Source organism: Orbicella franksi, chromosome 8, assembly GCF_964199315.1.
Source record: "Orbicella franksi chromosome 8, jaOrbFran1.1, whole genome shotgun sequence".
Taxonomy (NCBI): domain Eukaryota; kingdom Metazoa; phylum Cnidaria; class Anthozoa; order Scleractinia; family Merulinidae; genus Orbicella; species Orbicella franksi.
In genome coordinates this window covers 11,105,746-11,118,281 of record NC_138152.1, presented here as the reverse complement: position 1 = coordinate 11,118,281, position 12,536 = coordinate 11,105,746, and the positions used below count along the sequence as shown (strand labels likewise).

General features: G+C 42.5%; 1 protein-coding gene across 1 annotated transcript; it reads left to right on the top strand.

Annotated features, from left to right (window-relative positions):
• The first annotated feature begins 4,397 nt into the window (after positions 1–4,397).
• On the top strand, positions 4,398–9,150 carry LOC145495039 (uncharacterized). Its single transcript, XM_081474617.1, has 3 exons — positions 4,398–5,422; positions 5,883–7,479; positions 7,617–9,150. Exons 1-3 carry the CDS (start codon positions 4,813–4,815, stop codon positions 8,680–8,682), a joined length of 3,273 nt encoding a protein of 1,090 aa, XP_081330743.1. The 5' UTR covers positions 4,398–4,812; the 3' UTR covers positions 8,683–9,150.
• Positions 9,151–12,536: the final 3,386 nt, after the last annotated feature.

The following is a 12,536-nucleotide window of genomic DNA, read 5'->3' as shown; positions in this document are numbered from 1 at the left end:
TATTGTACCTAATGTAATTTAATTAGTACTGCACTAAGATGGCATTGGGCCCCAGTGTAGCGTGATAGAGCGCAAGTCATTTGTACATTTTGAAAATTGTATTTAGATTGAAAATTAATTGGTTTCTGCTGGAATGTGTAAGAGTACTAATAACTTCGTGGGATGCAAATTTAACCAGGAAAGGACTTTGGTGGGATAAGAGTTAGTTTCATCCTCAACTTGAATTTTCATTTAAGTTAATTTGTTGCTATTTGAAATCTACTTTTGCATCATAAACAAATTAATCAACAATAATTCCAACGCTTTTCTTTTGACTCCTGGTGCCTTTTGTCGCACGGAAAACTTGACAAAAGCGCTATCACGGTACTGGCCCTTTGAATAACTTAAGCGCTGCGGTAAATATAACTAAACATACATGTGTATGTATAACTTAGTTGTACTAAACCCATTAAACATTACATTATTTTGAGTAACAAGGTGAATAATAATTACTGTTATAGTAATAAAGACTCCTTATTCATAGTTTTAAATAGACGTTAAAACTTACAAGGTACTTATAGAGTTAAAAACTGTCCCAATAATAACAATTTTTAACTATAATCCAACTTGTAAGCAAGGCAATTTTGGGCATTTTGTAGTTTCTACCAGAAATTGTCTCGTATACACTATATTTAAACTGTAAGGCAAATGAGAAAAGTTAGAAAGGAGTATTGATATTCATTACTAACATATGCAGAATCAAATAACAAAGGTACTGGACGTATATCTATAAGTGACTATTGTCTGTTTAAATACCTTACACCATGTTAGCACTACAGCTTAAATATATTTACAAAATTAAAGTAAGGAATTTGATCATTCCCTGAAAGATGCCTGTCTCTGGAAATAACTTCGTTGCCTGGAGTCCATCACAGTGGAGTTAACTAAGGAATATGAAGACTAAGATTGCGAAATAATGTCCTAATGACGTAAGACAAAAGCCTTGAAGAATTAAACAAAGTTTAATGCAAATCGATGTGATAAAAACTGAAATTTTCATATCAATCTGATCAGAAAAGTTGAAACACCCAAAAGAATTTTGAGACAGATGTTGGGCTAAAAGAAAGAGGAGACTTACAAACTGAATTGTTTCTTGGTTAGATTACCGAAGGAAGAGTTTTTTTGATAGATTGAGGAAACAGGCAAAATTTCTGGAAGAGATTTCTTTTGTTGGCCTCTTAATATCTGCATTATGTACACACAACTTACCAGCTCAAAATGCTGCAACAGAGATTAGCAGCCTTGAAACTTTAAGAGATGAGATAATTTCTTTTGTAAAATCCACCACATTGCACCTAGAGAGTTCTACCACCGTCATTCCATATGAGCCAGCATTTTCCGCCGTGCAAGGAATTCGTAATTCTCTCCTCTCTATCCATCTTGCACTTGCAAGCGCCGGACGCTATCGCATTCATTGGTACTACGGCGGCTAAAACCGTGAGCCAAAACCTTTGTCACGCCTTGTGTAAATATTTCACAACGTCACCTGCTTCCTTTCATAAATCCGACAAAACCTTAGTGGTTTGTGTCCTTGAAATGGCCGCTAGTGTGGCTTAAATGTAGGCGTTTAGTGTATGTTTGTAAAACTACCTGAAGAGATCTACTACTAGTTTAGTGTTTAATTTTAATTTTAAAAAATGTAAACCAAATTTAAAAAGAAACAAAAAGTTGTAATTTAAAAAGAAATTGTAAAACTTCTCGGTCTGCTTACACTACAGAAACTAGGCTGTGCTACTTAGTTAGATTTACGAGAAGTTGCTATTTTATACAATTGCAAATTGCTTGTATAATGTCTGGGATGTCAGCAAATTTTTAAGTTTGACTGTTGTCTGGGCAATAGCCAAACATGTTTACTACAGCACTTTTGGCATTCCCTACAGGCGATTATACTAGATACATTTTTTGAGAAACCAAATCGAACAAAAACACAGATAAACATACAACACAAAAGTTAACCTACACGAGCTAAAAACGTGTATATTGAATATTGTAGACTGCTTATAATTTCAATCAAAACTGGTTAAAAAGTGTTCAATAACTTTTAAACAAATTAAGCTAAACCGATAGGAAGAGCAGTTTTTAGATAAGACAAACTAATGGTTGTTCCGCGGAATCAAGAAAAATTGTTACTCTGGCTTTCATATCAAATTTCTTTCTAAAGTCTCTTGTCTTGAGGAATGGAAGTTATGAAAGTTTTAAATAACCCTCACTTTTCACAAATTATATATACACGACTGAATATTGAAAAAATTATCAGATTTTAAGCTTTTGTAATCACACTCTATTTCCTTCTCTATAAACGAGAGGAAATGGATTGCTCAAATCACCGAAAAGAATAGACCTGCTTTGATTCAATATCTTTACTGCAGGGCCAAACAAAGTTCTCAGAAGCTCTCATAGAAGAGAAACTGTACGAAGTTATAACAAATCAACTTGAGCAACTAATTTCTTTAAAGCCTTTACTTTTGTTAAGAGAATGCGAGTTACTTTGCTAATACTATTCGCATTGATATTATTGCTATTCATCTTCTAGCTCACTGTACAACGTTAGAGTGTCTTGCCTAAAAAAAAAAACATCCGTCTTATGTCACGACGTCAAGTCTTCTCCCGAGAAACGTCTGAAACTCGATGTGCATTTTGTTTGTTTATAGTGGTCAAGTTGTTCGTAATCCGGGTTTAAGAGTTGATGAAGGTCTAAAGTTTTCTTTCGTGAGTAAAGTATTTTCTTTGCTTAATTTTTGAGGACTTAGAGCTTGTAAGCCGTCGTCAAAAGATGAGAGAAAAAAATGGCTGAAGTTTATAAATGGGTAACACTAATTTTGGACTAGCTTGGTCATGCTTTGAACAACCAGGCCATGGTTAAGTTTTACTGTAGGTAATCATGTCGGGAAGTAATATCCTGCTTGGCACTAAAAGAGACAATGATCTAAGTCTCTTGCCACTACTATTCAACTGAAGCTAACTGAAACATACACATGCTATGACCAGATTAGTCAGTGCTGCAATATCGCGAAGGACAATGCCCCGGATGAAATAAGTAGTAGATATAATAGGAGCCACAGTTCTTTCATTGAATGGGAAACCAGTTGTAGCAACAGTCGTCACTCACGCGAATGCAGACTCGTCTTGTGACTGTACCCTCAGCCACTGTAGGATGACCACCACTCAACCAGATAGGAAAGACTGCATCACAACGGTCCATCGGTGGACATGTGGTCACCATTTTTGTGCCTGCAGCTCCTTGGAAGCGATACCAGCCATCGAGAGTTTCGTCACATTCGAAGTTTACTGTTACGTAGTCATGTTTTCTTTCTGCATCTGTCGATTTTGGTAATTTTGCCAGTGACATACATCAACTAAAGGAGATACACAAATGTGTAAATAAATATGTGATAAACACAGAAGACATTTGACATATGTCGTCTTGTGTTGCGTAGTCATATCTTCTTTCCGCGTTTGTCAGATTTTGGTAGTTCTTACATATGTCAACTAAAAAAAACAAACAAAGTAATACGTAAATAACTCTCCCCTGATCCGTAGATACCTCTGTCGTGTTGTGTCGTTGGACGTTACTTGTAGTTTGAATACAGTCACTTCATATATTTTGTTCAATTTTACATCACTTTATTACATCCGCTCATGCGCAAACATTTCTATATGATTTGTCTTCGTTTCCATTTTTCCTTGGAACAAGGTTGTTAAAAGATCTCGCCACCGAAATATAGCTTCTACAATAGGTATTAATTACCAGCTTTTTGTCTGTTTATACGAGAAAATCTTCATATTTACATTTGAAATTTCCAGTTCAAATGTTGTTGGGTAACCTGTATGTAAGCCATAGGTGAATAAATTTGTCCTTCAGGCGATGATATTTATCGGCTCTAAGTGCGAGAACATCGCAATCAGCGCCAGTGTTTCTCCACTAAGGTATGTTTACTCTCTGGCATTGGATAAACCGCTGGAGGAATACCATGTGGGATACTTTAATCAACTATGTAGTGGATTCTAACTTCATATGGGTTATTTATTATTTTTTTTCCTGATACATGCCTACTTGTTAAATAAGATTCTTAAATGTGGCAAACCGTCCTTACAAAACGACAAATAAAGTTTTTTACTGTAGCTAATTAAAACAGAATAGAAGATATCCCTACTAATGATAAAACTGTGTTGCACCTTCACAAATAGCACCGTTCTTTACAAATCCATCTTTGCACCGGCAGTTGTACGATCCATCCGTATTTTTGCACTCAGCGTTGGCAACAGCAACACACAGGTCGACCTGTGCTGCGCACTCGTCGATGTCTAAAAACAAAGGGATCTAAGTGTTACTATTTCAATGTCACAATGGATGGTTAAATGAGATTTTACTGTCACGCCAGTAAAATATAGTTAATGGAGCGTGACGTACGTTCTGAATGAGCCGTTCATGGCGGCATCACTTTCTATAGAGCTATTGAGCAGTTATATTCCAAAGGTCAACAAACTGTAAGCGTTATTGTAGCTAAACCTAAAACATTGTAGCTTTGTTATCTTCTGAACGTTATAACGTACCATAGCATTGGTGCAAAGCATTAAAGCACTATTCATGTTTAATATGTTACACGTGTTAGGGTAAGCTGTTCGGTAGTACAGCCTTTTCTACTGGCTTACAAGCAGACGAACGTCTCCGTATAAAAGCTCGGAAAACTGTTCGGAGTCCATTCTGAGTTCGTCTAAGCAACGTAGCTATTACTTATTGTAAATCTATCGTTCAATTTTTGTAAACCTTCTATGGCTCGCTCTCGCCGCTCGTCGAATACTGCTCGGGTCGCTACCAGAAGTGAGGACCTATCGAAGCTATCCAGCGAGGTCCTCAAACTCCGTCTTCAATCGCTGAATTTGCCCATAACAGACTCCAAAGTGCAACTCCTCGCCCGGCTCAAGCGAGCATCGACGGGAAAGGCCAGTCAATCTAAACGAAGACCTGGTCGGCCTCAACGCAGTCGTCATACGGCGAACAAAACATCCACACAACAGCCGTCCACTACAGCCAGTGAAATCGACGCCACTCAAGGCCGGCATCTCAGCATTCCGGAGGACAGCGCCCTCTCCGACCGCGCCTCGCTGTCTTCTATTGAGGACATGCTGCAGTCAGATACAGAGGAAGATCTCTTCCATACTAATCACTCTACTGATCAAAGAGACGCCCTCAGTCCAGCGCAGCGTTCTGCCATTGAGGACATTGTATCCCGGTCCGTACACAGCGCTCTGGACGCCGTTCGTACAAACAGCGCCTTCAGCCCAACGCCCTCCAGCCAAACTCTCGCAGCTTCGGGTATGGCGTCTCCTTTGGGTCTGTCGAGGCCAGTGGACCGTAATATGGAGGACAAAATACTCCGGGGTGAGTACGTTGATCTTGCCTTACTCTTACCTGACAACTTGTATCAGTCCCAGGTCCCTGAAATTCAGCTCCGCTTAGACGACTCGTCCTCAGGTCCCCTGGGTTCCCCGGTCACCATGATTAGGAAAAGAAAACCCGTTATAGACTCTTTTCAGAAGTGGCTGGAGGCCTACATGGTGTACATGTTGGTCATTGTAACTGCCTATCCAAGACGGGCCCTTGAGCTGATTAAGTACCAGCAGATAATTAGTCGCGCGGTAACTAAATTCAAGGGTCTTGCTTGGCTTTCCTACGACCAGCAATTTCGTCGCCGTGCCTCTTCCAATTTGTCCCTTCAGTGGGACAAAGTAGACCTGGAGTTATGGACGGTGACCTTCTCGGGCCTAGCTAAGCCCCATTGCGGTATCTGCTCGAGTCCCTATCACGCTGAAGATGTCTGTCCTTCCGCTGACCCCTACAGAAAACAGCGTCGTTCCCAGACGGTGTGCTTTGACTTCAACAAGTCCTCTGGGTGCCGGCGCCGAAACTGCAGCTACCCGCACGTGTGCCGCCGCTGCTACTCAAACGGCCACACCGTCCAAGACTGCCCTCAGCAACAATCCAGTGGCCAAGCCCGGAACGCGGGAGTCCCCAGACCCAGTGAGCGAAGCAAGAAGTAAAGTGGAGCAGCAAAGGCGTCATCAGAAGCCATTAGTATCCTCACCTATTGACATTTATCGCTTAGATTTAGAATTAACCGATCACCCAGATCGTAATTTTGTCTTTAATTTGCTAAGTACGCTTAAAGAAGGCGCTCGTATTGGTTATTGTGGGCCGCGTTCAGCCCGGATTTCCCCCAACCTTATATCTGCGACGCAGCACCCTGATGTAGTTTCTGCCAACCTGCAAAAGGAAGTGAACTTAGGACGGGTAGCCGGTCCCTATCCTGCCCCTCCCTTAGCAAATTTCCAGTGTCATCCAGTGGGAGTTATTCCTAAAAAACACTCATCTGACTGGCGAACTATCTATCACCTCTCCTACCCACAGGGAAATAGTATAAATGACCACATTGCCAAGGATCCCTATTCCCTGAGCTATGTTCGGGTAGACGATGCAATTCATATCCTCCAGTCCCTGGGAAAGGGAGCCTTTATGGCTAAGACTGATCTTAAATCAGCCTTTCGACTTATACCAATCCACCCCGAAGACTGGAACTTACTGGGTATTTTGTGGAAATCTCAATACTATGTGGACATGTACTTACCCTTCGGGCTTCGCAGTGCCCCGTTCATTTTTAATCAGCTCTCCGATGGGCTCGAGTGGATCCTAAAACATAACTATGGTCTCCAGCGGGTCATTCACATCCTGGACGACTTCTTCATCGCTGAAAGTTCTAGATTAGCTTGTCTTACTAGCTTCAGCACTCTTTTACGGGTATTCATGTCACTTAGGGCCCCGGTAGTAGCGTCCAAGACCATAGGCCCCTCCCAAGAAATAGAATTTATGGGGATCGTTTTAGATAGCATTCGCATGGAGGCCCGCTTACCCCAGGACAAACTTTCCAGGACTTATGACTTGCTGACATCCTTTAAGAAACGCCGCTCCGTGCGCCTGGTTGAGTTACAATCACTCATTGGTACTCTCCAGTTTGCATGTAAAGTGGTAGTCCCCGGCAGGACTTTCCTTCAACGCGCCATTAATTTAACTAAGGGTGTCCGTAGTCGTTTTCATCACATCAGGCTTAACAGGGAGTTCTTTAGGGACCTCGATATGTGGAAAGTTTTCCTCTCCAAATGGAACGGGCGCTCCCTTTTTCTTGAGTCCACCACTACCCCTACTCCAGACCTAGAGCTCTACACTGACGCAGCGGGCTCCGTGGGGTTCGGCGGTTATTTTCAGAGAAAGTGGTTCCAAGGGCACTGGCCTCCCCTTATGCTTTTGAACCGAGAGCGGGGTATAAGCATTGAGTGGCAAGAACTCTTCCCCATCGTTGTTGCCTGCGCTATATGGCACCCACTTTTCAAGGGAAAACGTCTGCAGTTTTGGTGTGATAATGAATCAGTGGTATCTATCATAAATTCGGGGCATTCAAAAGCTCCCCTTATCATGGAACTGGTCAGAAAGCTTGTTCTCCTATCCATGGAACATAATTTTCTTGTACGGGCCCGCCATGTCCCTGGGGTTTCAAATGAGATTGCTGATGCCCTCTCCCGCTTTCAGATGCAGCGTTTCTGGGCCCTCGCACCCGACGCCGACCAGATTCCTTGTACCATCCCGCCTTCACTAATGACCATTTGAGAGAGGAAGTGCTCACCTACGCTTCTTGGGGTCTTTCCAAGAACACAAATCGAGCCTACAGCTGTGGGGAAAAACGCTTTTTACAATTCTGCCTGATGAATCGTCTCCTAGGTCCAGACGGGGATGTCCTACCCGCCTCCGAGGGTACTCTTATTTATTTTGCCTCCTATCTCGCTAGAACGGTGCGTCATAGCACAATTAAACTCTATTTAGCAGCTGTTCGCAACCTCCATATCACTGCTGGGTACAGTGACCCTCTGAAGGGCAAGCTTCTTCTCCACAAGGTTTTACGCGGTATTCTCGGCTACCAAGGCGAACAGCGTATTTGCCGTCAACCGGTTACCCCTCAGGTTCTCTCGGCAATCCGTCCTGTTCTGCAATCATGGCTTAGCCCCCGGGATTTCTCCATGATCTGGGCCGCCTTCAATTTAGCCTTTTTCGCCTTCCTGCGATGCAGTGAATTTACCTACAACAGTGTTCGCAAATTTAGACCGCTTTTTGATCTTTCTACTGATTGTATAGCCTTTCATCCAACCCTGGCATGCCCGCAGCGCATGACGGTGCAGCTAAAATCTTCAAAAACAGATGTTTACAGGCGAGGGCAATCTCTCACCATCGCTCGCACTTCGTCCACCCTTTGCGCGGTCTCGGCTATCCGAGAGTACTTTCTCTTAGCACGGCCGCAACAGGGTCCCTTATTTTACTTCCAGTCAGGTAATTTGCTTACTCGGGGAGCGGTTTCGCACCTTCTACGGGACAGTTCGAGGGTCGCAGGTCTTCCTTACCAGAGTCTCAAGGGCCATAGCTTCCGCATAGGTGCTGCGTCGGTTGCCGCTGCTGCCGGCTTGCCAGACTGGCTTATTAAAGTCATGGGTCGCTGGTCCTCAGACTGTTACCAGCTTTATATAAGAACTCCTCAATCTACATTAGAGTCAGTAGCTCCCAGGATGGCTAACATTGTTGAACGTTTCTCGCCGAACTAGCTTCTCACCGGCTTCCATGGCTTGGGGGGATGCATTGCCTTGCATGCATCAGTGGCGGTTAAGTCTGCGCAGCGACTTCCCCCAAGCTTGTTGTTTTTTCATCGCCTTTGAACATCGCTTGCTAACCGATACTCTTGTCCGATCCAGCACGTGCTGTCTGTCATTCAGCTCGTAGTGCTGGGGAGATAAGTGAGGTTGTTTTGTCACGCTATCGCCGGAAGTCGCATGGGCTAACCAAACGCAAGGCAGTGTTCCCCCATTAACGCCATCACGAGTTGTTTGTATTTGAGTAATAGCTCTGGTTCAATCGCAAGTCGCCACGGTTAACTCACTTTCGCTAGGAACAACGACATTAAATGAGATTTTACTGTCACGCCAGTAAAATATAGTTAATGGAGCGTGACGTACGTTCTGAATGAGCCGTTCATGGCGGCATCACTTTCTATAGAGCTATTGAACAGTTATATTCCAAAGGTCAACAAACTGTAAGCGTTATTGTAGCTAAACCTAAAACATTGTAGCTTTGTTATCTTCTGAACGTTATAACGTCCCATAGCATTGGTGCAAAGCATTAAAGCACTATTCATGTTTAAGATGTTACACGTGTTAGGGTAAGCTGTTCGGTAGTACAGCCTTTTCTACTGGCTTACAAGCAGACGAACGTCTCCGTATAAAAGCTCGGAAAACTGTTCGGAGTCCATTCTGAGTTCGTCTAAGCAACGTAGCTATTACTTATTGTAAATCTATCGTTCAATTTTCCCTCCCTCCCTCCCTTTGGAGACGAGGTTGGTCATGTCTTCCTGCATAATAAACAAGGGGTCACTCCTGTGTGGTGCGGTTAAGTCTGCGCAGCGACTTCCCCCAAGCTTGTTGTTTTTTCATCGCCTTTGAACATCGCTTGCTAACCGATACTCTTGTCCGATCCAGCACGTGCTGTCTGTCATTCAGCTCGTAGTGCTGGGGAGATAAGTGAGGTTGTTTTGTCACGCTATCGCCGGAAGTCGCATGGGCTAACCAAACGTAAGGCAGTGTTCCCCCATTAACGCCATCACGAGTTGTTTGTATTTGAGTAATAGCTCTGGTTCAATCGCAAGTCGCCACGGTTAACTCACTTTCGCTAGGAACAACGACATTAAGTGTCCCATTACGAGCATAAAACGGAATTCTGGTGGAAATAAACTACTTTACACATTAAAAAGGCGAAAAAAGGTATCAGAAAAATCTCAAGAGAACCTTGTTACGAAGGAAAATAAGTAGAATTGGCGCCTTAAATCCACTCCAAAGTTTTTACATTTCTTAAGTGATTACACGGCATATAGAAACAGCTATAGCAGATACATTTTATTAGAGTAATCGTGTGGCTGGCTAACGGGAAACTTTCAGTGATATCAACCACAGAGTACTGTCATCTGCCCATCGATTGTAGGCGTTTCATCCCTATTACTTGCATGTGGTATTACCTGCTTTTATCTACAGCGATTATCTCAATCACAGTGTTCCAGTAAAGTCTAGTGCGCAGCTGCAGTTGAATTCGTTCAGTCGTCTAAGTAACTAACTCTTCGCATCATTTCGCCTCCACCTGCCCACAAAAGGTGTAAAATCGGCCCTGAATCGAAGCCATACCCATGCGGTCAATTCCCCATCTGTCCCCCCTTCATCAGATTGGCGGTTATGACCATGGAACTACACGCCCTAGTGTGTTTAGCATGTGTAACTTTGGGTCGTGTGTCCGCTCACAGGCAAACGTTTACAAGGAAATATGCTGTAAAGAAGGAATTAAAACATTTCTGCTGGAGGAGTAAATAAGATGAAAGTTTCACAGCAAGTGGTAAAAAAGGTTTTTCTTTTGGTTTCCTCGTGGCAATAATAGTCAAAGACGACTTTCTTTTTGTTTTTCCCTTTTCCAGTGGCTTCCAATCTTTGTTACCTTTGCTGTTTTATTATTTACACGAACGATAAGGTTGGTGAAGTTATCTGTTTCGATTACCTGTTTCACATTGCGTTCCATTAAATCCTGGTGCGCAGCTGTAGTTGAATCCGTTCACTCGGTCTGTACAGGTCCCGTTGTTCTTACAGGGATGACTTGCACAATCATCGATATCTGTTTCAAGGTGATAAGGCAGAAAGTTAATAACGGTCACATACGATACTGGAACCTGCAACAACTAACAACAAAACTCAATAACAAAACTATGCTGGAAGTTAAGAGATACAACACTACGCGCAAACAGCTCAGAGAGAGATTAAAACCCGTAGAATTTGAATGAAAATTAACTAATTTTGGTTATAGTTACCTGTTTCACATTGTGTGCCATTAAATCCTGGTGCACAGCTGCAACTGAATCCGTTCACTCGGTCTGTACAGGTCCCGTTCTTCTTACAGGGATGACTTGCGCAATCATCGATATCTGTTTCAAGGTGATAAGGCAGAAAGTTAATAACGGTCACATTCGATAGAACTTGCAACAACTATCAACAAAACTCGATAACAAAACTATGCTTGAAGTTGAAAGATACAACACTGCAAACAACTTAGAAAGAGATTAAAACACGTAGAATTTGAAAGAAAATTAACTAGTTTTGGCTATAGTTACCTGTTTCACATTGTGTCCCATTAAATCCTGGTGCACAGCTGCAGTTGAATCCGTTCACTCGGTCTGTGCAGGTCCCGTTGTTCTTACAGGGATGACTTGCACAGTCATCGATATCTGTTTTAGAAGAAAAGATTGAAAGGATTAAACTACAATAGCTTCTGTTGATATATTTGACGGAGCCCGGCCCGGAGGCAAATAGGCAAAAGAGATCACTAACTAAGTCACTTTTAAAATGTTTGCTTGTCATAAAGAAAAACAAAACATCTTTATCAGATATCCATCATTATCATAATCCAGTCAGGGAATGGAAACGGATCTGCTCCTTGAAATATATCTGTTCCACAAACAATTTCTTGCTGGGTGGGAATCTTCTGGTTCTGAGCACCCGCTGTCCGTTGCACGGGGAAGATAGAGCCTGTTTGAGTGTTAATTATTAGTCGCGAGAAGATAGCAGACCTGAAGCCCATCTTTGTAGCTCTCGGCTTCATGACCTTCATAGATGCTATTGCTGTTTTAACTCTAACAAATAGTTTTGCGCGGAGGGAGCCCGACTGGGTTTTAAAGCTAGGCTTCTTCTTTATGAAGAGCATCTCATAGATTAAACAGACTGTGTCCATGTCTTGAACGTTATTTTCGCTATGGGGACGTTTATTGCCGGAAGGGTTTATTAAAACTGACACTGCTGGTTAGATTACATTAATAGAAAGGTAAAATAACTTAAATGTAAAAGTTCGTAAAAAAAATTGATTTAGCTCCAAGGTTGGACGCATCGCAAATATGCCTTATTTTGTACTATACAGAGTCTCTAATCATAGAAACAGCCTGGAAGTTGAGGCATTTTATAGCGCGTAGATGAAGCTTATTAGAAGAGGTTTGAAAATAATAAATCGAGGTAAAACCCCGAACGTCTAGTTACCTAGTTTAGACATGTCACAACGAGCCAGGACTACCTCGCCAGGTTTAATTGAATCGAACCAGTAATTACCGCTGACTGCATCTTCTCCTTCACTCGCCCTGATCTCGGCGCACGACTCAGCTGGCAACTCGGCAACGGATCCAAGGGGAACTAAAAATAGAAAAGTCAAAAACATTGTTTTTTTCTTGGCGCTTTTCTGTGATTACTAAACACCGCTATTGTTAAGCTCTCTTGACGAAAAACTGCGGGCTTTGTTCGTAGTCCTCGGGATCCAAAGAGATTCTGGGCACGCCTGTATACGACACAATTACTATCCTCAAAAAAAGATAGAGATGAACTGTTCA